The 25,181-nt window shown below is 42.6% G+C and overlaps 1 protein-coding gene across 1 annotated transcript in view; it reads right to left on the bottom strand.

The window, feature by feature from the left end:
- sdk2b (sidekick cell adhesion molecule 2b) overlaps positions 1-25,181 on the bottom strand; it is a 258,397-nt gene that overhangs the window by 17,671 nt on the left and 215,545 nt on the right. Inside the window, exons 22-43 of the mRNA XM_041963350.1 lie at positions 23,643-23,834; positions 21,645-21,766; positions 21,352-21,461; positions 20,221-20,371; positions 19,879-20,116; positions 18,919-19,034; positions 18,408-18,696; positions 16,698-16,892; positions 15,727-15,928; positions 15,139-15,242; positions 14,142-14,212; positions 13,358-13,490; positions 12,630-12,686; positions 11,886-11,987; positions 11,017-11,132; positions 10,409-10,595; positions 9,002-9,139; positions 8,379-8,588; positions 8,167-8,292; positions 7,032-7,196; positions 6,746-6,886; positions 4,672-4,810 (exon numbers count right to left, since the gene is read on the bottom strand). Coding sequence (XP_041819284.1) covers positions 4,672-4,810; positions 6,746-6,886; positions 7,032-7,196; positions 8,167-8,292; positions 8,379-8,588; positions 9,002-9,139; positions 10,409-10,595; positions 11,017-11,132; positions 11,886-11,987; positions 12,630-12,686; positions 13,358-13,490; positions 14,142-14,212; positions 15,139-15,242; positions 15,727-15,928; positions 16,698-16,892; positions 18,408-18,696; positions 18,919-19,034; positions 19,879-20,116; positions 20,221-20,371; positions 21,352-21,461; positions 21,645-21,766; positions 23,643-23,834 — 3,304 coding nt within the window. The remainder of the gene's footprint in view (positions 1-4,671; positions 4,811-6,745; positions 6,887-7,031; positions 7,197-8,166; positions 8,293-8,378; positions 8,589-9,001; positions 9,140-10,408; positions 10,596-11,016; positions 11,133-11,885; positions 11,988-12,629; positions 12,687-13,357; positions 13,491-14,141; positions 14,213-15,138; positions 15,243-15,726; positions 15,929-16,697; positions 16,893-18,407; positions 18,697-18,918; positions 19,035-19,878; positions 20,117-20,220; positions 20,372-21,351; positions 21,462-21,644; positions 21,767-23,642; positions 23,835-25,181) is intronic.

Below are 25,181 nucleotides of genomic sequence, written 5' to 3'. Positions count from 1 at the left end.
TTGAATCAAATACTAGTAGATTACTCTATAACATGAATGCAGTATTTCTAATGTTTGCTTCAAAAGTAGCCTCCAAAAATTAACTTTTTTGTTGAAATCTTATTAAAGCAGTTTCTGATAACAAGCAAAGAATGCTACGCTTTGATTCTAGGCCTCTTTCATTATCACTAATGTTTGAGATGTTACAGAAAGTGCTTCCTTTCAAGTTCACATGCATCACTGTCTGTGTGTGGAGGAGTGCAGCTTGATGAGAGTCATGGGACACTCATGAGAGCTGCCTACAGCCAGTTTCTCCTGGACTGAATAGTTCCCCCTGATTCAGTCCTCACTGTGGGCTGTGGAATGTCAAACCACTGGTCTCTTGTGATTAAATTATAAACTGAACTCTTGCGGCACTCGAGGGTTCATCACATAAATGGCAGCCTCGGGCTTTGCTCTGGCAAATGTTATCAGAGCCTACATGAGTGATGGCGCGGATTAAACTGTCAGTGGCATGCTGCGACGATCAAATATGTCAGTCAGATGTAAGTTTAAAGAGTGATGTGATGGGGCTGAGCATGCAGAGGACCCTTCAGGGGAGCGTGGAGTGAGAAAAGGGTTGAGGTGTTGAGCTGAAAGAAAGGAGGAATGAGGAAAAGAGAGGACAGAGAAATATGAAATACTGGAAAAACATTTCCTAAAATGGTGTGCTCTAGTCAGGGGTTCTTTAAGTAAATATGAGAGGGAAAAAAAGCTCTTGGTGCCTATGCTCCTCTGTACTTTCCACTGTCCTGCTAAACAAACACCCATCTGTTTCTGCTGATTGGTGCTGGTTTGGCTGAGAGTACCGGGACATACTGACTCCTGTTGACTTTCCAGGCCATAGTGTCGGCCGCCAGTCGCTGCCAGCGGATCTGCTGCGGCACACACACAGCCACTTTACACGTCAAAACCGCATTTGCATTTTTCCAATAAATATATTTTGAAAGCATTTCAAAAATGCTGTGGGTACATTCCAGCAGTTTTCACAAGGGGTGGCGTTTTCAGTGCGGTGTGGCCAAAATGGAAAACGCCATAGGGAAATCACATAAACTGTAATTCTGTTATGCTCGATGAGTTATATCAAACTAAATTAATTCACTTAACTTGAGTGGGGGAGTGAAATGTGTACAATGGAGAGGTACTTAGCTTTGCCAGTTGGTGTGATATCTCTGTGTATGTTTTGAGGATGTTCAAAAGAGCTGCAGTTTGCTGACAACTTGCAATATGAGCACTTGTTTTCTGTTGAAGCTGCCACGAGAGCTGCAGCTCTCACCACGAAGAACAACAGATTAGATCTAGCTGTGATAGCTGCAGTGACAGCTCAGTTTTAATGCATTATAGAAAACTCTTAGCATCTTGTAACAAGGCAATTACAATAAAAAACAACAACAATGCCAAACACATTAGAGCTGCATTGAATAATTGTTCTCGTTATCAAATAATCTCCCACTCTATTTTTCACTTGACTGATTAATCATTTACTCTAAAATGCGAGAAAATTACAATAAATTCTCAGAGCCTGAGGTGATGCCACGTTGCTTGTTTTGTCCTATTAACAGTACAAATCCCAAACATATTCAGTTTACAATGACACAATGTAAACATAATGTTTGACCTCACGGCTGTAAAAGAAAAAATCATGGCAAAGCAAAAATAGGAAACTGACATGGAAACACTGACATTTGTACTTGCACTGACAAAACAGCTGCTTCACAATTATGGAAAATACAGATTCAGTATTTTACTAAACATGATTTGATAAAAAATTGTAAGAAAATTCTTCTTGTATTTTATGATGAGTTCCTCTGCAATATTGACGGTTTTGAAACAAGATCGCTAGCTGTACTACGTGAGCTGAACTCGATGGATGAAATGAATGTGTTACATGCAGATGAGTGTCTGTATATATATATATATATATATATACACACACACACACATATATATGATTATTTTCTCTTTGTGATTAGAATTTGCAGTTATGCAGCTGTTAAAACATGATGATGCTGGGGGTTATGAATGCAGTAAACATGTAATGGGTGCCAGCTCATCTTTGCAGCAAGATATAAGTAATCAACAGCATTTACAAGCCGTCGTTGACCCATCTGATGGCATTTTCCAACATTCCTCCATAATCCCATTTCTAACAACACTTTACGTCAATGTAAATATTTCTTTTTTTAGTAATGACCAAGAACAATTTCCCCCAGAGATCCAGTTTGTATAAGATGCAGCCCAACTCAGAAAACATTACAACAAAGTCTTAATCCCAACTCCGAATTCCTATCTGCACTTATTCCCAAGAGGACTCTCCACTGTAACCTTTACCAACTTGCATTCCTCAGCAGTCCTTGCAGTGAGCCCCCTTATAACACAGCGAGACAAAGAGCCGGAGCCAATGCGAAGAAATGCTATTGAGAGCCCACTGGGACATTATGATAAACTGCCTGCTTAAAAACACTGAGGAAGCTCAGCCCACTTTCACCTCTTCTCCTTGACTCTCATACGCTGTTGAGTGAGGCGTAAATTATTTATCAGTTCTCACTAAGATAGAGAAGGGTCCACTTAATCGTCTCGCAGCAAAATTCAGTCAGCAGTCTGTCGGGTAAGAAATGAGAACCAGGGGGTGAAATCAAATCTGCCCCCAGTCTTTGCTCATTATCAGGCCCTCCTCTTGCTACAATCGCCTGTAGGGACTCATTAACATGTCTGAAGTGTTGAAGAGCTTTGTCACTCAAGAGTGTTTAAAATCATGTTAATCTACACTGAATTACTTCAGCAAGACCTCCTCAAACCCCAAACTAGTGTGTCAAAGTAGGTTTCAAACTACAGAAAGAGGCTGATTCAAAGCCACACAGGAATGATGCTGTTAATCCGTCCCTCTTTGTCGCAACAGCAGCAACCCCGAAACACATTCGGACTCCTGTGTGTGAGTCCAAGCAAGAGTTTATGCACTGTCAGCGTGGATTAATGTCTTACATAAACCATACAACCACATAATAGCTTAAATGTTTATTTTCTTTTTACCAGAATCAGCTGTGGAACAGACAATTCACGTGGGTGTAAGTGTGGTCACGCTTGATATTAAGGTTCACATATTCACCATTTAAGGGACACGTCACCACAAAATCAAAAACACATTTTTTACATGTAGCGTTATTTAGTTCTGGAGATATCGGCCTAGATACTCTGCAGCTCACACAATCAATCTAGACGGACTAACAGCACAACAGGTCAAATCAGCTTTCTTACGTCGTATCAATAAGCAGCAATCAGGAGGTTATTGAGGGAAAACTCCTTGTTAATGGCTTAGTAGTTGCAGAAAATGGTCATGCAGAATAAGGCATTAATAAGTGCTTTCTAATGACTAATAAAGTGCCAATATGCTACTAATATGCATGTTAAAAAGCAACTAGTTAATGGTGAAGATGTGTGCCTTAATATGAAGTGTTATAGTAAGGGTTACTATTCTATAATTCTTTCATGTTAACCTCTTTACAGGGCTAAAAAGGCATGTGGACAATTTAAGTAGAGACAGATTAAGTTGTCAGTCACCAAAAGTGGACTGCATCGACTTCCCTGTGATGGTGATTGAATTTACTGTCATGTATATTGACTGTTTTGTTAAATTCTGGACAAATGATCTCCACACAGAGATAGTCTCCCTTTAAAATCAACCGTAAATGGCATTTGCTGTCTGACACAGGTCTGAATTAGAGTGAATACAGCAGGATTAAGAATGTGTTTGATTTCTGATCCTAGTATCAGGCAGAGGACTTCATCCTGTCTTTGGTATTCTGAGCCCGGAGATCAAGATGTGGCATTAATCTATAATCGGAGGCTCAGGTGTTGGGATTTGGGCTCCTCTGCTATGGGCTGAGTTCAAAGACGGCTGATTCTGAAAGTACATCTGTGCATTCTTCCACTCCCAGCCTCCCCCTTCAAGTTGGAGACAAAATACGAAGCTGCCTGGAAGCTCCTCAAAGACCTGGACCTGCTTTGATCTGTCCTCAAGGCCACACTCGCATGCACACATACAAATGCACATACCCAACTGCAGAAACAATGCACTTTTCACCATGTTAATATGCAGACCCAGGTGCATACGATATGATATCCATGGGGAAACACAGTCATTGCTGACAAACTGACACAAACCTTTCAACTATCCTCAACAAAGTAACTGCAGCTGTCTCTAAATCCTCCTCTTACCTTAACAGACACAAATGATCTATGCAAAGTATACAGCCAGATAGAAAAATTGGACTTATAACTCCCTGCAGTGTTCTTAGTGCAGATGTCAGTCAGAGTGATTGGCATTAAACAAGGCCAGGGTCTCAGCATGCTCCATGTCTTACAGCTGGGATTCACGGAAATACAGAAGCTCATTAAAAGAGAATCCGTAGTGAGTCAGTTCATGTGCTGCTTTTAAATAGCAGGACGGGTGGATTTAAGTCCAAGTTGTCAGGAGGTGAGTGTTTTTTTCCAGAGAGCTGAAAATGTTTTCAGGCATGAGGTTAAGTTTCCATGGATAACCCAATTATTTTACCATATGGTGATTTAATTTTGATCGTAAATGAAGCGTCTAGTTTAAAAATCGTCTGCACTTTAAATTTTCTGGGTTATGAGCTGTCGGAGCGGATGGCTGACCTGGTGTAGACGCCGTTCTTCCGGCAGAAAGAGTTTTTCACAGACAGCCGCCGGTTGTTGAGTTCCAGAGCGGGGAAGCGGCCTTCGTCCAGGCTGACCATGTCTCCGTGGGTCAGAGCGTTACAGTTGGAGTTGTTTCCTGGACACACATACAGAGACACTGTGTGACCACAGGCCAGACGGACAGCAAGGTTAGTGTCTGGGAGGACCAATGGTGCTGAACAGTGGCTTGATCAGTGAGTGAGTGAGTGAACAAAATCAGGAATTCAAGAATGATAAACAGACAGATGATATTCAGTTGTAATGTTGCTAAGTATAAACATATATGGACGAACCATTGGAGGACGAAATATATGAGTGAGGTGTAGAGTTGCCGTTGACGGCAAGTTCAAGTCTTCATAAGGAAATGATATGTCAATTGCATGTCTTTCAAGTCTTAAATGCTGACCATTAAAATAATACTTGGACATTTTCTTTTCAAAGCTGGGTATAGTATTAATAACATAGCTTTAAATACAAAGGGGGAATATGGTGTGTAGCCGGCTGCTGACTTCTATTATCTCAATTATTATTCAGGGACATTAACAGCTGTCAAGTTTCAAGTAAGTCAAATCTAAGTAGACTGTCGGCTAGCCTGAGGTGGTAACAAGTGAATTTTGTCTTTTTTAAACAGAGATCCCACAGTACTAAATATGGATAAAGAGGACCAGGCCACTAGCCTGGCTTTGGCTTTTTACAAAGAGCCAAACTACACCGGCAGAATGCCGCCCCAGCATGTGATTTTAGATAGCGTGTTGGCGTTCTAAAGCATAAGCCGTGACATCTAACACAAAAGTCTCGGCGGCTAGTGGCTCCTCTCCCCTGTTTTACACAGATGTCTGTTCAGCTCTGTCGCTACCTCTGCTGCCAGCTTAACAGCTCTAAGTCTGACTCAACTCCAAGTCTTATGTCTACAGCTTTGTTTCTTATACTGTATGTCTTCAAAAACACACAAACTGACAAAGAAGTTGCACAATGAGGTCAATAATACAAAAATGCATTATGGGAAATATCACTTAAGTCTAAAGCTTCAGATCTCCACAGATATATACCACAAGTTTTACAGTATATTAAACCCAGAACAGAGAAACGTTATGTAAGGCCATTGTGTATAGAATATAACACCACAAATGAAGCATAAATGACATATGTATATGCAAACTCAGAGGCTCTTGTACAAAATACCTCAGAATATGATAAATGAGGGGGCCTCTCTGCGTAAACACTGTCTGTGGATCACACATGAATAAGCAATAACACAACTATTTTTCATTGACTCCAAGTGTCCCTCATGATTAATCCAACAGCTAAAACTGTAAACTGAGAGTGACAAACTTGCCATGCTGCTCTACATTAGTAGATTGATGATTTGAGGGGCTGTTGCGTGCCCTGCTACAGGTTAAAAACACTTTAAGTCAACCCAAGACTTATGGGGGACCGCAGCCAGGCCGGGACCTCCGTGGTTGCTCCCGGGCTACTTGAGGTCAATTGGTGGTTACGCAAACACAGAGAAAAAGAAAAACCACTGGGTAGGTCCAGTGGCCTGGGCCAGATTCCAAGAGGGGGGTATGGAGGCTTTGAGAGCGTCTTTGTGTTGAAGTGAGAAGGAACCTCTTGTTTTTCCTCTGTCAGTCAGAAAGATGGGCAGTGACCCGCAGGGACCCCCTCCCCTCCCCTGCCTGGCAGCTGAACAGCCATGGCAGAAGTGCTGAGCTGAGGGAAATACCCGCTGATGTCAGGGCTGCACTGAATGGACAAGTCTGCCCCCTACTCCTGCTTCCCTACCTCTCTGCCTTTTTATTCCCCCGCTACTCAGTCAATTATCTGATTCATTCAAAATTAGAATATACCACTCTCTCAGAAAGTTACCTCAAGTTCACTGTGCAGTATTTAAAAACTGCAAAGTCTTACTCTTTTATAAGAAAAAGTCTAGTCATCAGATTCTTGGCCCTTCATTCCTCTGGGGTAGAAACAGGGCACGCGGCTTCTATACTAGTTAAATGGTCCATTTAATTGTGCAATTGTGTGCACTCACCTGATTCCGACTTCTTGGCATACTTCTTGCTCTGTCCTCTGATGATAAGGATGAAAACCAGCAGCAGGATGAAGATGAGGCCCACCAAAGCCACCACAACCAGGAACCACCACTCCTCGTAAAAAGGCGCCACTTTTTGGGCTGGGCGTAACACAGAAAATTGCAATTCATGGCTATTGAAACAACTGGGCATATTTCTGTGCTGTCTGAATAACCTTAGGGAATTTAATTTAGTCTGAAAATCAATGCAACTCAAATTTTTATGAACAAACACATGAAAACTCACCAGATATAGAAGGAGAAGGTAGACTAGGGGAGCCATAGCCATAGTCGTTCACTCCAATTACCCTGAAGTCGTAACTGACCCCTTGCTTTAGGATATCCATGTTGAATGTGTGTGATGTCACTTCCTTGGGGATGTCCTTGATTAGAATATCCCACAATCCCTCATCTGTAATGGAGTTTGAATTGTAATTTTGGGGTCAGCAGGGAAACTTGTAAAACATCTGAACAATGTCAACATGTCTTTGTTCACAGGTTGTTTGTTATAAGGCTCCAGTCTGGCTGGCAGCTCCTGCTGTAATTCATAATTCTTACAAATATTACACAATCCATCAATTTCACCGCTCCCATAAAATTTACAGCAACCAAATTTACATCACAAACAGCGGCGCAGCCATATTTCAAATGAAGCAATGTTAGATGGCTTGATGTTTGCTTTGGAGATCCTGCCAGAATCCATTTATTACGCATCGCACTGCTTGTAAACATCAATGTAAGTTTGACTCTTTTAATGGGGCACACAAACATAAACAAGCAGCAGGGTTCATCCGTCATGTTTCTGAACTTTGGCGAAAGTTGGAAAAGCTGATGTAATTTGATTTAAAGGCAAAAGTAACTCATCAAGTTATATAATACCTGCAGTATTATATATACTGCAGGTATTATATAATATAGAGTTATGGCTCTTGGCATATGTATAAGAGAAGATGGGGGTAAGGGGGGGTGTGTGAGGTTGTTTTAACCATCTTCATTGCCCCCTGGGCATTAACCCATGCTATATATTACCAACAGTGCTGCTGATCCTCCTTAAAATCTAGCACTAAGCACCTCACTCAATTTTCACTCAAATGTAGTGAAACACATCCCCCCCGTGAGTCACCTCCCATCTGTCATCATCTTAACCCTGCCAGGACCTGCCAATCAGAACTGAAACCGGATGCCAATTGTCTCAACTGCAGCACCACGATCAATAACCCATTAAAATACCAGTGACACAGACACCATGGCAGCAGATGTTGACACTTTACACCACATTCCTTAATCAAACTGTCTCGGGGGCTAACGTAAGGCAAGGTTTATAACTTCATGGCTGAAGTGGTGGTCATCTGGATGTGTCTATATGCAGCTGAGGCACGCACCTGAAGGTCTGGCCTCGATAACGTAGCGCGTGATGGGAGCACGGCCTGGGTCCCCGCTGGTCCAGTGGATGGTCAGGGCCGAACCATAGCGTGTGATAAAGGGCTCTCCGGGGGGGCCTGGGGCTCCTGAGGCAGAATAATTCAGTGTCGATGTAAGGAATTTAAAATGAAGAATTAAAAAGAGTAGAATTTTCATGAACACATATCACTACCTTCTCCTGGGCCAGTGGTGATGTTGGCCTCCACCTCGGGACCATAGATGAAGGTCTTGGCCCGGATGCGGAAGTTGTAGGTGATGCCGTCAGCCAGGTCTTTGAGCTTCAGCCAGAGGGGGCCGCTCCCCTTCACATCCACTGTCACTGTCTTACTGACGCCTGGGGGGGAGGGGGAGTGAAGACAGTCGGCACAGGCCACTGAGGACTCTAGACAAACAAACCACATTTAGAGCAGGTCTTATACAGGCCAGGCAATGTGGGAGCACACTCAACACAGGCACGCACGCACACACACACACACACACGCACGCAGTAATGGAATTAGTGGGAAATATGTTTTGCATTTTGGCACCGTAGTCACGTTTCATTTGCGATGATAGTAGAAGATGTGTAAAAGGTTGCAATGACGTACAAGCTGTTAAGGTCAAGGTGATGATTAGCTTATAGCCTGAGAAAAATGCACACCACAAGATTCTGACAAAGTGAAATTGATCTAAACAAAAGTCAAACTCATTTTAATTTATAATCCTAATAGATCTTGTCGTGTGCATGAAGCTTTTATAGAAGCCAGCAGCCATTTAGAGCAGAGGAAAGTTTAATGGGCAAGAATGAGAGCTTACCATCTACCGGTGTGCAGGGTTCATAGATCAGACGGTAGCCCTCAATTATGCCATTAGGGAAGGTGGGCTCGCCCCAGGACACATTGACCGAGGTGGTGGTCAGCTCACTGAAGTGGATGAAACTGGGAGCACTGGGAGCTGGGACATACAGAGGTCAAAGGTCAAATAATGCATGGGAAATTGCCAATAAATCACTAATGTAAGGAATTTTTGAGGTTTTCCCTCGACAAATGTGTGCAAAGGTTGCTGTATTTTACAGCTGTACAGGACATGGTCGGACAGATTTTCCTCAAAGGACAGCAAGTACAAAAAATGGTTTGAGAGCTGAAATAAACTACTTTGATAGTCAACTTAACTTCATCTTCTGTTAATAACTTATTTTTAGCCCACGTGAAGCTTCATGGAACCGACTTTTAACTCACCTCAACCAGAAAACTTGAGTTCACCCCCTTCAACATAATAGCTGTGGAAATATTAATCTACACCACCTTGAGGCTATGACTGTTGCAGCTGCAGTTTTTTTGAAAAGCTTTTTTACAGCTTTTATTGCAAATGCAGAACCGCAGTTCTGAAACACTGTCGAGCAGGAACTGAGACACTTGCAAAACACAAAGCCCCTTTGTCTAAATATCTCCACTGTGCTCCTCCCTCCTCCCCCTTCCAGCTTGTCATCCTCTTCCTCCTCTCAGGACAGTGACCCATGTGGGGAACCAAGAAACTGTGGCTATCTTCTTTTAATTCCTTTTTACCGGGCCGAGATGCAATATCAAAATGCACAAAAATGGCTTCTCTTACGCAGGAGTTTAACAAAGAAAGAAAGAAAGAAAGAAAGACGGGTAAGGGTCATGAGGGCAGTTTCGTGGGGGCGGTTTGTTTGGGGGATGCTGTGTAGACATAGCGTGCCTGCAGACAGAAAGCTCGCTCAAAGAATTTTCATACCATCCACTTTTCAGACAAAACAGGAGATTCAGCAAATGAGTTTAGAGTGGGTTTGCTGATTAGGAACTTATGCTCAGTGTGTGGTTCCGCTAACATCGTTTGGCATGCTGACAGCGACGATTAGCATCATCCTCACAACAAATTCTTTCCTCATGGTTGACTCATCTACTTTGAGGAAACTCTCAGGGTTCTCCAAACTAACATCAGCACCACCACCAGCCACATAAGTATGACAAATGAACGAAAATGACTGTGCGTGTTCTAATTTATCTGCTTTAGTCACGTTGCTCTCACGTTGTCACCTCATTTGTCTTCAGCTTGTCTTCTTTTTCTCAGTACCTCTCTCTCGTGTTCGTTACATACAGAAATATTGGTTTTATTGCTTGATTGCAGTATTCCTGACTGTTGTATTCATTCATGGCTAATAACAAATGTGCATATTTATTGGTATCGAGTGTTTTGATATACCTGCTTGCTGAGTGCGCCCCCTTGTCGGTGGGCTGCGGGGTCCGTCCCCAGCCGCATTGAAGGGGGCTACACTGATCATATAGGTGGTGTAACCAGTCAGGTTCTTCAGCTTCACCCCTCCTTCAGGCATGAACAGAGTCCGCAGCCGCTCTGTCTCATTCTTACGCTGGAACTCCCAAAAGTAAACCTACATGGAATAAGAGAGGCATAAATATATATTAATGTTTGTCTACAGACGCTGTTCAGGGAATGCAGCTACTTCTGCTTCTACAGAACACAGTCTCATTTCAAACTCCCTTAAGGGAAAGCACTTTCATTTTATTCCCTGTAAATGTTTTCTTGAACAGCAGACTGAAGCTTTCATTGAAAACCCCACTGGAAAACGGTGCTAGCTAAAAGTGTAAAAATGTGCCTTTAATGGTGATTAACATCAAATGGATGTAGTCGCTTGTGAACCACAAAAACACTTAAATGTTTATATAATGATACAAACAAAAGACAACACTGCTGCCTTATTGAGAGGTAGGCCCATAAAACGTGTCGCTCCAAGGCCCAATGTGGGACTTGGCAGTGTTTGCTGGAGAGTTTAAGAAAAGTGTGAATCTGACCTTGTAGCCCTGGATGTCTCCATTCTGTGCATCCACAGGGGGAGGGTCCCATGTCACGTCCAGCTGGGTGGCTGTTGCGGACTGAATGGCCACATTCTGGGGTGGGGCTGTAGGCACTGTTATATAACCCATACAGTAAAAGTCAAGGCCATTTTTATGTATTACAAGTGTCTGTTTTAGCTTCTGGTATCACTTCTATACTCATTATGTAGACGAGCAGCGTTATAGCTTAAAGCAGAAAAAGCTACACTGTTCAACCTAAACAGAAAAGCCCTGGGATTTAAGAAAGACAAATTACACCTACAACGACAGATGCAAACAGATGCAACTAAGCAGCAGACATATACTGAATACCAAAAAGAAAGCTCTTGACATAACAAGTGATCTGTCCCTTCCATTGCACCCAGAATTTGAACTGCTTACCTCAGGAGGGTGCTTTAGACTGCCACGAGCCTCCAACAATGTCTACAAGTAATCATTTGTCCCAAGTGCAATTAAATTGTTGAATTATTAAACACAGTTAATCACACAGGGCCACTCCCTTATCTCACTCCTCGCTGTATTTGTATGACTCTGCATTTGGCACTTACTTCTTGTAATAAGCCAAATTAACTGTATTTGATTGCCTATTATTGAGCTCAGTTGAACTGTATTTGATTGTTCTCCTAAAGTATTGTTTTTGTTATTGTCTTAATTCTAACCCATACTGATTCTTATAAAGCCAAAGACAATGCACCCCACTGTGAACAATTAAGTTTTAACCTAACCTAATCTTAGCGAGCTTCTGAAGGAGATCACACGTCAGTACGTCGATGGGAGTGGCTGCTGTATGAGACTGTGTTGATTGAAATGACAGGACGCATACACACCTGCTTCTCCCACAAACACCTCCTGTGGCGTGCTGGTTGGCCCCTCGCCCACAGCGTTGTATACGCTCATGCGAATCTCATAGCGCTTGTGTTTACTCAGCTCTGCAGCGGGAGTAAAATAAGGAGGGATGTAAAGTCAGGAATTATACACTTTACATCAAACTATTGTTGAATCCTCATTTGCTCTCAGTTTGAACACGCAAAAGGAGATCAGCTGACCCATCACCCCATACCACATCCACGCACCTCCCTCCTGGTGCCTCAAACAATTTGTAAAATTCGCCAGGACAATAATAAGGAAATGATCCCTCACTGGTGTCCCACCCACCCACAAAACACTGCTATTGAGAACTGAACACTGATCTTGGGCTGTACATAACTATGAGGGGACAGGAGAACTATGTGGCCACAGTTTATTTATCCAAATAAGCTATGTGTTGGACTGTGTTGAACTATGCAAGCTTGTGTACTCAGTGTCCAAGAATTTCTGTAGACAGAGTGCCTCCATTGGCTTCAGTACAAGTGTTTGTACCAATGTGATGTGAATATAAGCAGCCAAATGTGTTAATTTGCTCCACAGTCTGCTTTTCCTGTATCACTATTCAAGGCAGCAGGGCACTTGAGACATATGGTAGCATCCAACAGACAGCTTTTTTTTAAAACCTAATTAGTTGGGGGATTGAATCATTGAGTACAAATGTGCATGTGTGCGTTTTTGTGAGACAGAGACATAACAGAACTTACTGTCCAACTCATACTGGGTCAGAGTTGAATCACTCAGATTCCTGATGCTGTAGGGGGCTGCGGTGGAGATGTGGAAAGAAAAGGCAATACGAAAGAGGTGAAATGAAAGGGAGGTAGTGCAGAGACAATAGTATTAGTGTCCAAAGTACAATATTTTCGTTGAGAAGGGCATCACAACTGTCGTAAGGAACCCCACACAATCCCAGTGATCATGGCTGTGAGTGAGCAGAATGACTCAACAAGAGTAAAATTATAGGCATAAGTTATAAAGCAGTAGAAACAGAGCGGCTCTTGAGTAAACCTAATAATAGCTTGCAGCTGATAGTTACTGATCACAAGATGAAATGTTTTGCTGTTAAGTGTCAAGACCAGCTGGGAGATCTTGGGAACGGAATAGGCCTGTGTGAAAGTTTTCCTCAGATGGAAATAATAGTGCTGCTGACACATAAAGACTGTGCGGGAATAATCAACCGTGATGGAGTCGTGGAATTATATGAAAATGTTACTGAACTAAAGGCAGCACAGAGCATAGCACTTTTTGCCAATACATTATTCTGAATGAATTTTGGTGTGCAAAAATGTTTGCCCTTGGTGCGTTTCTTTAAATTCACATTCTGACAGTTGTTCTAAATGAAAATGCTATGCTGCAAAATGTATTTCTGTAAGGAACCAACAGCTTGGGTGGTAGAATACTACAATTTGTCATGTTCACTGCAGTGATTCCTCACCAGTCAGCTCAGCCCAGGTGGATGCACCGTTGATGGTGTGAACAGAGTAACTGCGGAGGCGGTCATACAGCAGCTCGCGATATCGGATCCGAAAGCCCAGTAAGATTCCATTGATCTTCTCCTCAGATGGGGGCTACAAAGGAAAAGAGGGGGGAAGTTAAGGTCTGATGTCGCTGATCTCTGCAGAAGTGAGGCCCAGAAATAGCTTAGAATAGTGCATGTGACCCAGATTTCCAGTTTTAATGAGGACATATAAATTGCTAATTTCACCTTAACAGGCATTTTACTTGTACGTTTCTTCACAGTGAAATCCCGCTTCATCATCCCGTGTTTTGTCTTGAACTTACTGTCACTGAAGACACTTACAGTAAATGAGACACACAGAAAGAAAAAAACCCTCTCAGACTGAGGTGACTCATCCACAGGTGAGTCACGTGGAGAAATCCCCCATGGTTGAACATGAGAGAGCGGGGCCAGAGGGAAGAAGAAAACAAGTACCTCTCTGTCCTTATAAACTCTACAAGTGTTCTCCATAAAAGTAAAATTGTAGCTCGGAGCCTCCTGTTTTCCTCTTTATGACCTTAATTCAGGTGTGAGTGTGAGTGAGGGTGTTTTCTGTTCACACACACACACACAGTAAAGGTTATGTGTGAAAGTGTGTAGCATCCAGTCTGTAAGTATAGGCCTACTCTTCGCACTGTGTCATGGTCTCTCATTAGAGGCCACTTTCTCAGACTTTCATGGATTTTGCAAACAATGAAACATTTAAACTGTCTCCGCCTACCTGCCAGCGGATCAGCACTGATGTTGTGGTGTGTGGCGTGACAGACAGAATTGTGGGTGCTTCGTCAGGCGCTGAGGGAATAAAAGTGAGACAAATGGACAAAATTGACCTTAAAATGTGCGCAATTCAAGATGCTAAACCCAGCCATGTGCAGTGGCATTCACGGAGCATAAACACACAATAGCTGAAACAAAGCAGCCTTTGACAGATGAGTCAAAAATAGCAGTTGGAAAGATTAGCAGACAGCACATTTCTTTTAGTTGGCAAACTTAACCAAAGTTTTAATGCTGCCCTCTTGTCTCATGGTAACCGCAGATGGTGCACACATGACATCACCTGCTGTCTTTGCCAGTAGCGTCTGAATCACAACAATAGGCTTATTCATACAGACATTACACTCTTTTTATGGAGATACAAAGGTGTGTTAATACTGGGCTTATGAATGCCCACATAAAGTACATGTGCATACTATATGTTTGAGATATTACCATATTAAACACAGTGTACTGCACAAGCCTTATCTGACATTTTGAGAAATAATTATTCATAGCTTTGTGCAGGACTAGTTCTTGGGTGCAGGGTTACTGGGGGCAAGGCTCAACACTTGGTCAGGTCAACCAATGGATACTCCAGTCAGAAATAATCCCGCACACACCTGCCCACAGCATGCTGTTTTTACACTTAGACAGATTAAACAGACATACATTAGTTTAAAAGGGGTTTATATCTGATTTTTGTTTTGCCTTCAGACAGAGCAAAGTTAGCTGTTTCTCCCTTTTTCTCATCTTTATGCTAAGCTAAGACAGCTGGCTGCTGGCTGTTGCCCTGTGTTTACCACACAATCATGCATGAGTGATACTAATGTTCAAATCTAACTCTGGAAGAAAGCGAGTAAGCATATATTCCCAAAATGTTGGCATGTTCCTTTAAGATCAAGCTATTTTACTCAAATATTTAAACCGTGAATAAGGAGGCTTTCTCATGATGTCACTCTTACCATCCTGTAGGGTCGTAATCGCCTCGCTTTCCTCGCTGTACTCGCTGTCCCCGATGTCATTGGTGGCTTTTACTCTGAACTGGTATGATGTGAAGGGTTTCAGCCTTAGGGATGGAAGCACAGGAAAGCACATCAACCTCGATGATAAACTGCAACACTGGATCTTAAACCCTTTTAAGCCACAGACATCAAAAGAGAAATGTAATCTCACTGCGGGAGTTTTTTCAAGCTAAATAAAAGGCACAAATTTCAATCAAACTGAGACCTTAGTGCTGACTGCTGCACTAACTGCAATTTCTTTGCTAATACCCTTAAGGTTATGGGCAAGTTCATACCATTCTTTACGTTCTAAACCTGGTTGTAATATGCTGGAAACAGCTATTTAAGAATACTGCTTATTTGCCAACTATACTACAGTCAAGGGAATATTTGAATGAATGTAGTAGTGGGAACTGTGAGACGATAAAGCGTTGTTCCATTTAGCATCATCCTCTACATCTAAGGAGAACAAATATAATAACATTTGTTGTAACAAAGAAGAAAAAAAATGCAAAAGCCAACAACTAAAAACTGGAAAGTACACTCTACCTAGACACAACGTAGGAGGTGGCCTCATGGTTGACAGAGGCAGAGTGGACTGTCCAGTTGCTCTCAGGAAGCTCTCTGAGCTGCACTGTGTAGTAACGCACGGGGGACAGACCGTCGCTGCCTGGCTCCCACGACAGCAAAACCTGGCGCGCCTGAACGTCTTTCTGAGGAACCATGGGACGGCTGGTGGGCTGGGGACGAGCTGGAAGGACGGACACACAGACAGGGGGTGTGCATGAGGGAAGGAGACATCGGGTTACAGAGGGTTTGGATGAGAGACATTATAATTGGGTGTGAAGGATGGAGTGGGATCAAAGGGTTGAGGGAATGAATGGGAAATGGATGTCGGGAGGAGGAACACAAGGAAGGAGAAATTAAAAAAAAAAGTTAGAGGTCTTGGTTTTGGAAAAAAAAATGCACTTTTTGCCCTCTCACATTTGCATGGGCTATGTTGCACAGACAAGGAAAAAATGTGCGATTCTGATGAATGAAAAGTAGCTGAGAAATGAAAGTTGCAGAGTAAACAATCCACAGCATGCCTTGAGGGAAGCAGATGGACTGATTGGTTCTCACAACTCCATCAGAGCGCTTCTGATAAACACCCACAGGGCACAAACACTCCTTTAGAAAACACATCTGCTAACTGGACTGTTCACTGGAAAAGAACTCAGTGCTAAGAATGTTTAGCGCAGCTCCGGACAACTTATGTCATTACTGAGATCACACACCTGTGTCTGCTCTCAGGCTTGTGCATACAAATGGTAGAGTTTCCTGTTGGCTTGTGAACTACAAATGATGGTACTATTCCACTTTAAAATACAAACTTCACTTTCTAAAACACCATTAGAGATGATGATTTTTTTTTGTGTGTGCTAATTCAAATTATTGTTATGTGCTGCATGTCCAGCACTCTAATACGCAGTATTAAAATACACCACACACTCAGTAATGGTAAACCCTGTTATGATTACCTCTTTTCTCCGTGGTGACCACCAGTGCCTCGGCGGCCTCGCCCCAGCCCTTCCTCGTCTGCGCTGTGATGCGGAACACGTAGACGGACTCCGGCTTGAGGCTGGTCACTGTGTACTGGCGAGCGCTGGGGTTCAGCACGTCCACTGTGGCCGTGTTGCTGTTGGTGGAGTTGAGGTGGTACGTGATCTGGTAAGCTGGAGAGAAAATGAAAGTTTTTAACCTTGTTAACATGTCCATGTGGTGTTTTTATATGCAGCAAGACATATCATGACAGAAATAAGCAGTCAACGCCATGCTCGAGCATTTCCACCTTGGAACTGCAGTGGACCAATGACAGTCTCAGAAATACAGCTTGAGACAAGGCTTCATACGTCACATACCCAAGAAACCAATCCTGTCGACTTGCAGGGAGGGGCTACAGTGAAAATGGCATTTTGCAAGTTTCACTATTTACAAAACGGTGGCTGAGACGTGTTCTGTGTTCAGTTAGAAAGTTGCAAAAGGAGAAATGTTAAGCCTTCGTGTCTGAAAATCTGACAGCCACACTGTAGCCTGCGGTAGCATTTGTCCTGTTTCGCCTCAGAACTTACATTAAAGCCTGATGCTGTTCGATCCATTTATCCCGGGGACACAGTGAGTACGAGCCAACATGTTGGTCAATAAGAAGGCTTTTTTTTTTCTTGTGTTTTATCCGTTGACGGTGTCCAAACAGATCTGCAGTGTGCTAGATAATGTCAGTCAATGTTAGCCTGCCAAGTTACATGATGATTCATGTCAAATGCTGACAGGGCATTTTATATGGCTTGAGGGTGTTGAAGAAGAAAGTTACTGCACATGTTACTCAGAAAAGTTTGTCAGATAGCTAAGCTGCTGATGTAGTTTGTGTCTGATGAGCAGAGACGAAGCTGCAGGCGAGCAGTGGGGGGGTGGGTGGAGACAGATGTGGGAACTGCGAAGATCCACACATACTCCATGAATGGAAAGGCGCAGAGTTTAATCTAAGCCATTGTAATGCGTAAAGGGATTTTTTTCATGGAAAAACTTGTAAATATGTAATTTTGATCAACAGAGATGAGTTTTTGTCTGGAGAGGAACTTTGATGGAGGTATCATACAGAGCTCAATGGCAAATTGAATCTAGGCTGAAAAATGTGTTTTAGGTATCTGAAGCATTTGTTGTTTGTGCTGGTTTTCCGAACAATAAAAGGAAACGCAAACTGTGCAACAAGCAGCTCTTCTGAAATGATTCCATTAGCATCTGTTCCTGCATGCTACTGTGTCATACTGCACATTTTAAAATAAATGATCTTCAGATGTATAATGAATCAAATGCTCACAAGGAAAGCCCCAATTAGCTTACAAGAGAATCCAATTTCCTTTGCAGCAAGGCTGGAAAATAACAAGATTTGACAGTGTCTAGTCCATCAAGTTGAAAAAAACATACAGCAAAAGTGTGTTGAGAGTCATCAGGAACTACACCTGTGGGCCTGACGCTACATTAAACTTAAATAAAGAAGCCTATGTGTGCAGTATTTGGTAGTTTTTAGTTCTTTTACTTCCACTGCTGCAGAAGATACTGACATCTCGAGACTAGACTGTAGATTTTCTAGTAAAATGTCAAAATTGATGAAGAAAGTCTTCTTCTAATAAACTAAAATTGACCAAAATATACATCTTGTCATACAGAGAAGGATCTGGCATGTTACTAACCAAGTATAATGCCATTGGGCTGTGAGGGGGACTGCCAAATAAGCCGGACTGAGGTGGTCCGCACTTCAGGGAACAGGATGCCCACTGGAGGTCCTGGCACATCATCCAAAGTCCTCTCCAGGATGGGTGGGGAACTGGGCCGTCCATCTCCAATCCGTGTGAAAGCCAGGACCTGAATCTCATAGAGCACGTACTTCCCCAGACCAGTCAGCTGGACACTGTGTGTGCCGTTCCCCTCCACCGTCCAGAAGTGGACTGCGCTGTCCGAGTCCTTCTCTTTGTACACCACCTGATCCAGCGAGGAGAGAGGAGATAGAGAGAAGTTGGGGGAAAAGTGAATTTGGAATTTGGAAATTAAGCAGAAGAATTCACCTCACATACTGTCACCCTGCTGCTTTGCATACTACCCAAAAATGGTTGACAGTTCTATAAATTAATTAGAGGTTAATTTATTTACAGACTCCGTAAATAAATAGTGAATAACTGTGAAACATTAAAAGCACAAACGGACCTTGTAGCCCAGAATGAGACCATTCCTGTCTGGCTCAGGAACTTCAAACCAGCGCACCAGGATGCTGCTAGAGGTGGTGGCGAAGGCAGACACGTTGGTGGGTCCGCAGGAGGGGACTGGAAAACAAAGAGAGCAGAGGGGTGAAAACATTGTGCCCGAATAGACCACTGTTTGCCATATATTCAGAAAAATTAATCTGTCATGCTCCCTGTGTTTATGCTTATTCACTGTGTGGATGAATTTATTTATCAGAGATGTAGTTTGAGTGATCCGCTTTGGTTTATATCATGTGTGTTTGCACACAGCCTCTGATATTCTAGTATACCCTTCAGGCCTGCTGAAAGAAAAAAGAAAAAAAAGACTCAATAATTGGCCTTTTCTCTTCCTTGGCACTCATCCCTGGACATAATGCGCTGATTCCTAAGAATCTGCTGGAGTGAGTGGAAAAAAAGAGCAAAGGAATTCCACATTTGAGTCCATGTGTTCTCAATTTCCTCAGACTCCTTCCTCCACTCCTTCCAGTCCTGACTACCCGACGGTTGGTGAGCGAAGTGAAAGTAGAAGTGAGGAGGGAAAAGAAGTGTCTTTGCTTCAAAAGGGATGGGCTGCTAAAAGGATTCACACATAAATTTGACACATGGTAAAGTGCAAACTGCAAAGTGTACGTCTGTTGCTTCTGATATGACTAATACTGTAGATATTTCACACGGATGTTGCATCAAATAGTAAAGAGAAAAGTATTTAGGGTGCTGTCACTTTTGGGAAAATCACTGAACACATGGATACTTACTACTTATTACTTAATGTGTGTGCTGCTGTGGGCTTGTTGGAAGGGTGAAACAAACACCTTGGTTTTAATAAATCAAATGTCCTTTTGAGTAATTAAGCTCCTACTCACGGATCAATACATCAGAAAAACTGTGTTTTTCTCTGAGGATGACAGATTATGTGCTAACTCACCAGACTCCCTTGTCCTGCCTCTGACTGGCTGGCTCCAAGGCCCTGTCCCGATGCCGTTTACGGCCTGGACCCTGACCTCATACTCGGTCCACTCTTCCAGGTCCTCGATGGTGAATTCTCTCTCCAGACGGTCGGCAATGACGTGGATCAACGCCCGGCCCTGTGAGCCCGCACGGGAGTACTGAACCCTGTAGCCCACTTGCACGGCGTTACCGTTGTATTCCCATTCAGGCAAAGGCTGGGAATGAAGAGAGGGATGGACCGAGAAAGTGGGTTAAAACAAGCCCAACGGCATAGATCTAGGAAGTAACAGATTATTCAGAAAGCACAATTCTAACTCACCATCCATCGTAACCAGAGGCTCGTCTCGCTGGCGGTGCGCAGGGTGACGTTGGCGGGGGCCATGTCAGGAGGAGCCGGCAGGGTCTGGATCTTCCGGGAGGGCTGGCTGGGAGGACTAATGCCCACGATGTTCACCTGACGCATACGGAACCTGGTGTTTGGAGTAAAACATTAAAATGCAACTTCTGCAAAAGGATGGTTTCATCTAAACGGGAATCACAGCTCAAAATCTGGCAACTCAACATGAATTCCCAGCATTGTTGTGGTACTTGCATTCCTCTTACGTGAGGCTTACTGCACTTGAACTGAGATCACAGCATTGAATATGAAGAGAGGATGAACATGAGTGGTTTATTTGTTTTACAGCCTGAATATGCAAAAAAAAAAAAAGAGAGAGAGAAAAAGAATTATGATCCAACGTGAGCTCAAACTCTACTCAAATGTGAAGTGGCAGCACTGATGCTGGGATGATGAGAACTATAGCTGATGCAGGTCTTCAGGGATTGGCTTAGTGGAAATGTTCATTGGCTATATTGAACGTGATCATGGAAAACAAGCAGACTGCACCGTGATAAAGATCATGTGCACGCTGTAAAAATAATTTTAAAATGACACTACCAGTAACAAGCTTGCATCCAAATCAAAGGAATAAAGAAGAAGATAAGGCTCCTGGGATATGCTGAAATTAGCTGAGATGCTGAAGCGCACATATACCTTATCTGTTGTTTGTCACAGTCTGCACATGCTTAATTTCCGTGATATCTAGCTTTAGATTATACAGGGAAAATCATGAACAGGTTCATCTCTACTAGTATATTGTTATAATAGTGTTGTGTAAGTATGTCCTAAGCGGTGAAGTGACAACAGATCAAACATTTATGTGTTTTGGGCCTATGATCTGCTGCTGGAGAATGTGTACTGGGCTACATGTGTTTGTAGCTGTGGTCCTGTGTATATGTTGACTCTGCAACTAATTTCATTTATTGAATTTGTAGGCTGCCTGGTTGGGGGAGTTGATTAAAATCAAGCATTTAGGCTAATTCTGGACTAATTTACATGATTTTTGTAAATGGTTACATTCAGATAAATGGAGGCAGACATGGTGAAGCAGACAAAGTTCCAGCGGGCTACCTGTAGAAGGTATATGGGTTGAGACCTGGCACCTCTAAGGAACGAGCCTCAGGTTCATTGGACACCTGGTGGACCATCACCCAGTCCTCATTTTCTCCTACCACACCCACCTGGGAGCAAGACAACACAGAGCGTGACAAATACAATAGATAGTGCAACACTGTGCAAGCACTGCAAACCTGCCTAAAGGTAGAAGTCAATGAGAAATCGTATTTGTGTCAATATCATGAGGAAGATGACTCCAAAAGCAATCACACATGATTAAGGAAACTGAAACTTCAGCACTATTTCACCTGGGCCTCCACTTGCCAACGGGAAATGGAAGTTTTGCCATCATAGCCTGGTTTAAATTGCAGGGTGACGGAGCGTGGGCCGATGTTGGAAATTGCCATGTTGGTAGGAGGACCAGGAAGCTCTATAAAGAGAGATGAGAGACAAAGTTGGACAAAAAGCGCGAGGGAACAAATTACATCTACAGGTGTGTTTCATCTGGCTGCCTCTCACACAGGGTGGTTTTGGTCTGTAGACTTTGCTAATCTATCTACCACAGCCCCCTCTAGTGGCAGCACAGATACTGCACACAGATGAATTTCTCAGCGATCTCACTTATTTCTCTATTCCCTTGTGTACCCAACTTCAGCTAAGACAGCAAAAGCAGATTAGATTTGGAAAAGATGCTTACACACAGTACACAGGCGGAGACAATGCCATGAATGTCAATTACACTGCAGTTATCTGGAGATACGATTCAATCTGATATCCTACTGTTTACACTTGAGCTGAGTAAACAATAAGAATGGATTATTCCCTGGGAATCCTGGAGGGGAAACAAATCTGAAAACGGTGAATTCAAAGAACAGCGGGAGGGCATTTTTATGTATATGAATATCATTGTGTGTATGTGTATGCAGGGATGTTTTTCAGTTTCTTTGTGTGTAGGTAGATATGAGAATGTGCTTGTGCATAAAATTATCAATTCTTCATCTTTTTTTTCCCCTCATACATACCGCAAGACAGACATTAAACCTACCATAACATACAGCTCACATAAATTCTCGTGGAAGATATTAACTGTGGCATGTTGGAGCGTGGAGAGTGGGCTAATATTAAAAAGCTATAATTATACCCATGGGTACGCGAAGGAGATTGCTTAAATGCGGGTGTATTCAGCCCCAGTGAAATGCAGATTATACTTGCCATACTAAAATTACATCTAAATCATTTGCATGACTGATTATTGAGGTGGCTTTTCGCTGGATTGTTCAGTGCAGTTGGAGGCACACCGGCGTTGTCTTTACACATATACAATGAGTGTAATCACCATTTTGGGGACTATAACTGCTGCTCTGAAGCCTGCTCTCAATTTAACAGCCTGTCATTTCACAGGTTTCACAGATGTACAGGCTCTGAATGTTGCTGTAGTAATTGACAGGGGCATTGTATTTCTATTAGACAATTTTGCAAATATGACATCATTAAACACTGTAATTGTGCTTGATGTTCTCGTGGGAGCTATTATTTTGCGGCTGTGCATTGGTGTTTTTTTTTTTTTTTTTCTTTTGGGTTCCGTCCCAGCTGAGGTGACTGGGGTATGATTTCATTGTGTCTGGCGCCAGACAACGTGGAGTGTGTTCACCAAGTTTAATGTGAAACAGTTAATATGCAGGGTTCAATAAAGGTTCCCAGGTATTGAAATTTACCCCGATGATGTCATCAGGGTTATCTTTGCTCTGGTGTGAGCCTCAAATATATTAACAGAAATCCTTCAATCCAAATAAGAGATGTGGAATTTGAAAGATGATATTCAGGGGAAAGGGAGGCTCTAATGAAAGACGCCATTGAGCTGCACTACGGGAAACGTAGGATGCAGTGTTATAGAGTAGCGCTAGACCCACACTAGGAACTAAAAGGTAATAAATCTTGGTCTTGATTGCTTTGATTTTGATAATAACTCATAAGTTCTTCAAAATTATGGAAGTGCAATTCTCTCTGAAGCATCCCTTTAAGTGGAAAGTAATGAAAACTGTTGACAGTGAGGTGTCATACCCAAAGGTAATTCGTGAACAGGACATTGTTTATGGAAAGATATGTCAAGATTGTTGTTTTTCAAGCAGAAGTTTAATAGTGCTGTGAGCACCACAAATGAAACTTCATTCGCCTCTGATGTACTGAGGTGGAGGTAGATATCCCGGAGATAGGTATCACTGAGCAGCCAGGGAGAAAATAAATATTTTTTGTAACCTTGTGTGAACTCACCCTTTAGTACCTGCACTGATTATTTAGCTACTGACCTGGTGGGACGCCAGAGGAGATGGTGGAGGAGGACAGCTGGCCCTGGCCTTTGGAGGTCATTCCTGCCACTTCAATGGTGTAGGTAGTGAGAGCGGTGAGTCCAGTGACCCTGTACTCTAAGGTGACGTTCGGCAGGTAGTGGGTAACTCTGGTGTTCGTTCGGTTGTACTCCTCCCACGAAATTCGGTAACCTGAAGAACAGCAGAGATGGGTTGACAGCAACAGACCGAGATTCCTCACAGGGAGAATTCAACAGCAATTTCACTACAATAGTGACTCTTAGCTCGCATGCAATGGGGCCCGCTAACAGAAATATTAAATTAACTTCATCAAAAATTGAATCAGCCTGTGATTATACCTCTCTGCGCACACACATATCTTCCACCCACTCCAATCCTCACACACACACATACACACATGCTTACCCTCTGAAAGTTAATGCAGTTTGCTCCTTGGCCAGCAGCTCTTTTCGTGTGATTGCATAACGCATTAGGCAGCATTTCTTGCCAAATCAATAATTTCACATGGCATGTCAGTGTTTGTCTCCTGGGAGTGTGCTGCGCACTTAAAATGTTTTGGAAAAACACTTTACAATATGCTGCTAAATCTCAACCTTTGTAAACACTTGAATATTAATGTCACTTGCGGGCAGTTGTTCATTACCCAAAGTTTGTGCAGAATGAGGAGAGTAAACTGGAAGAGAAGTATGAGTCGCTCACTGGAAAGATATTTAATTAGGATATTTTGCATACACATGCATCTTTTCATTTTTCAAAACACTTTACTGTATCATATTTGTGACAGTCCCACAAATGATTCCTCATGGAACGATGATGTGTTGATGTACCATCTGATACAAACCCAAACTGCACACATGCTTATAGAAAACAGCAAAACAGCATTAGGAAAAGCAAAATTTAACGAAAAGCTGAAGATCTCTATATGCACAGTTATGTTCAGGTACAGTATCATTAGCCCCAGAAGCAGGTAAGTTTAATGGTCTCCCTGAGGAGGAACGGCTTTGTTTTTATGCAATTTGGATGAAACTGAAAACAGTTCATTTGATGTTTTATTTCTCTTTATAGAACATGATGATTCAAGGGCTAGTTTTTTTTTTTCATAAAACGCCCTTCATCTCTTTTTACCTCTTCTATTATGAAAGACTTGAGTTTTAGGAAGGGAGCTTTTTTTGTGGTAGATTTTATTTGCAGAGCTCGGGAGAGGAGACAATGTTCTTTGTTTGCCATGTAATGTTTTATGTAAGAAGTTATTTTATTTTCTCACAAGTGTTGTCTCACTGCTGCAGTGGTATATTCGGTGTCTTATAAGCTCATACAGCATAGGCAATGGTATGTCAATGACGCACATAAAATAAACAACAAACAAATAAGGTGGCTTTTGTAAGTGCACCCATCCTAAGAGCTACAAGTACTGGAATCACTAAATAAGTTTGTAAAGCAACGCACAACAAAATCCTCCAGTCTCAGTTCCGCCTCAGCATTGCCTATTGTAAATCTGTTTCAGTCGAGCTCTGGCAA

This window comes from Chelmon rostratus, chromosome 21, assembly GCF_017976325.1.
Source record: "Chelmon rostratus isolate fCheRos1 chromosome 21, fCheRos1.pri, whole genome shotgun sequence".
Lineage (NCBI taxonomy): Eukaryota > Metazoa > Chordata > Actinopteri > Chaetodontiformes > Chaetodontidae > Chelmon > Chelmon rostratus.
The sequence above is the reverse complement of the archived record's forward strand: the minus strand, read 5'-3'. Positions and strand labels throughout refer to the sequence as shown.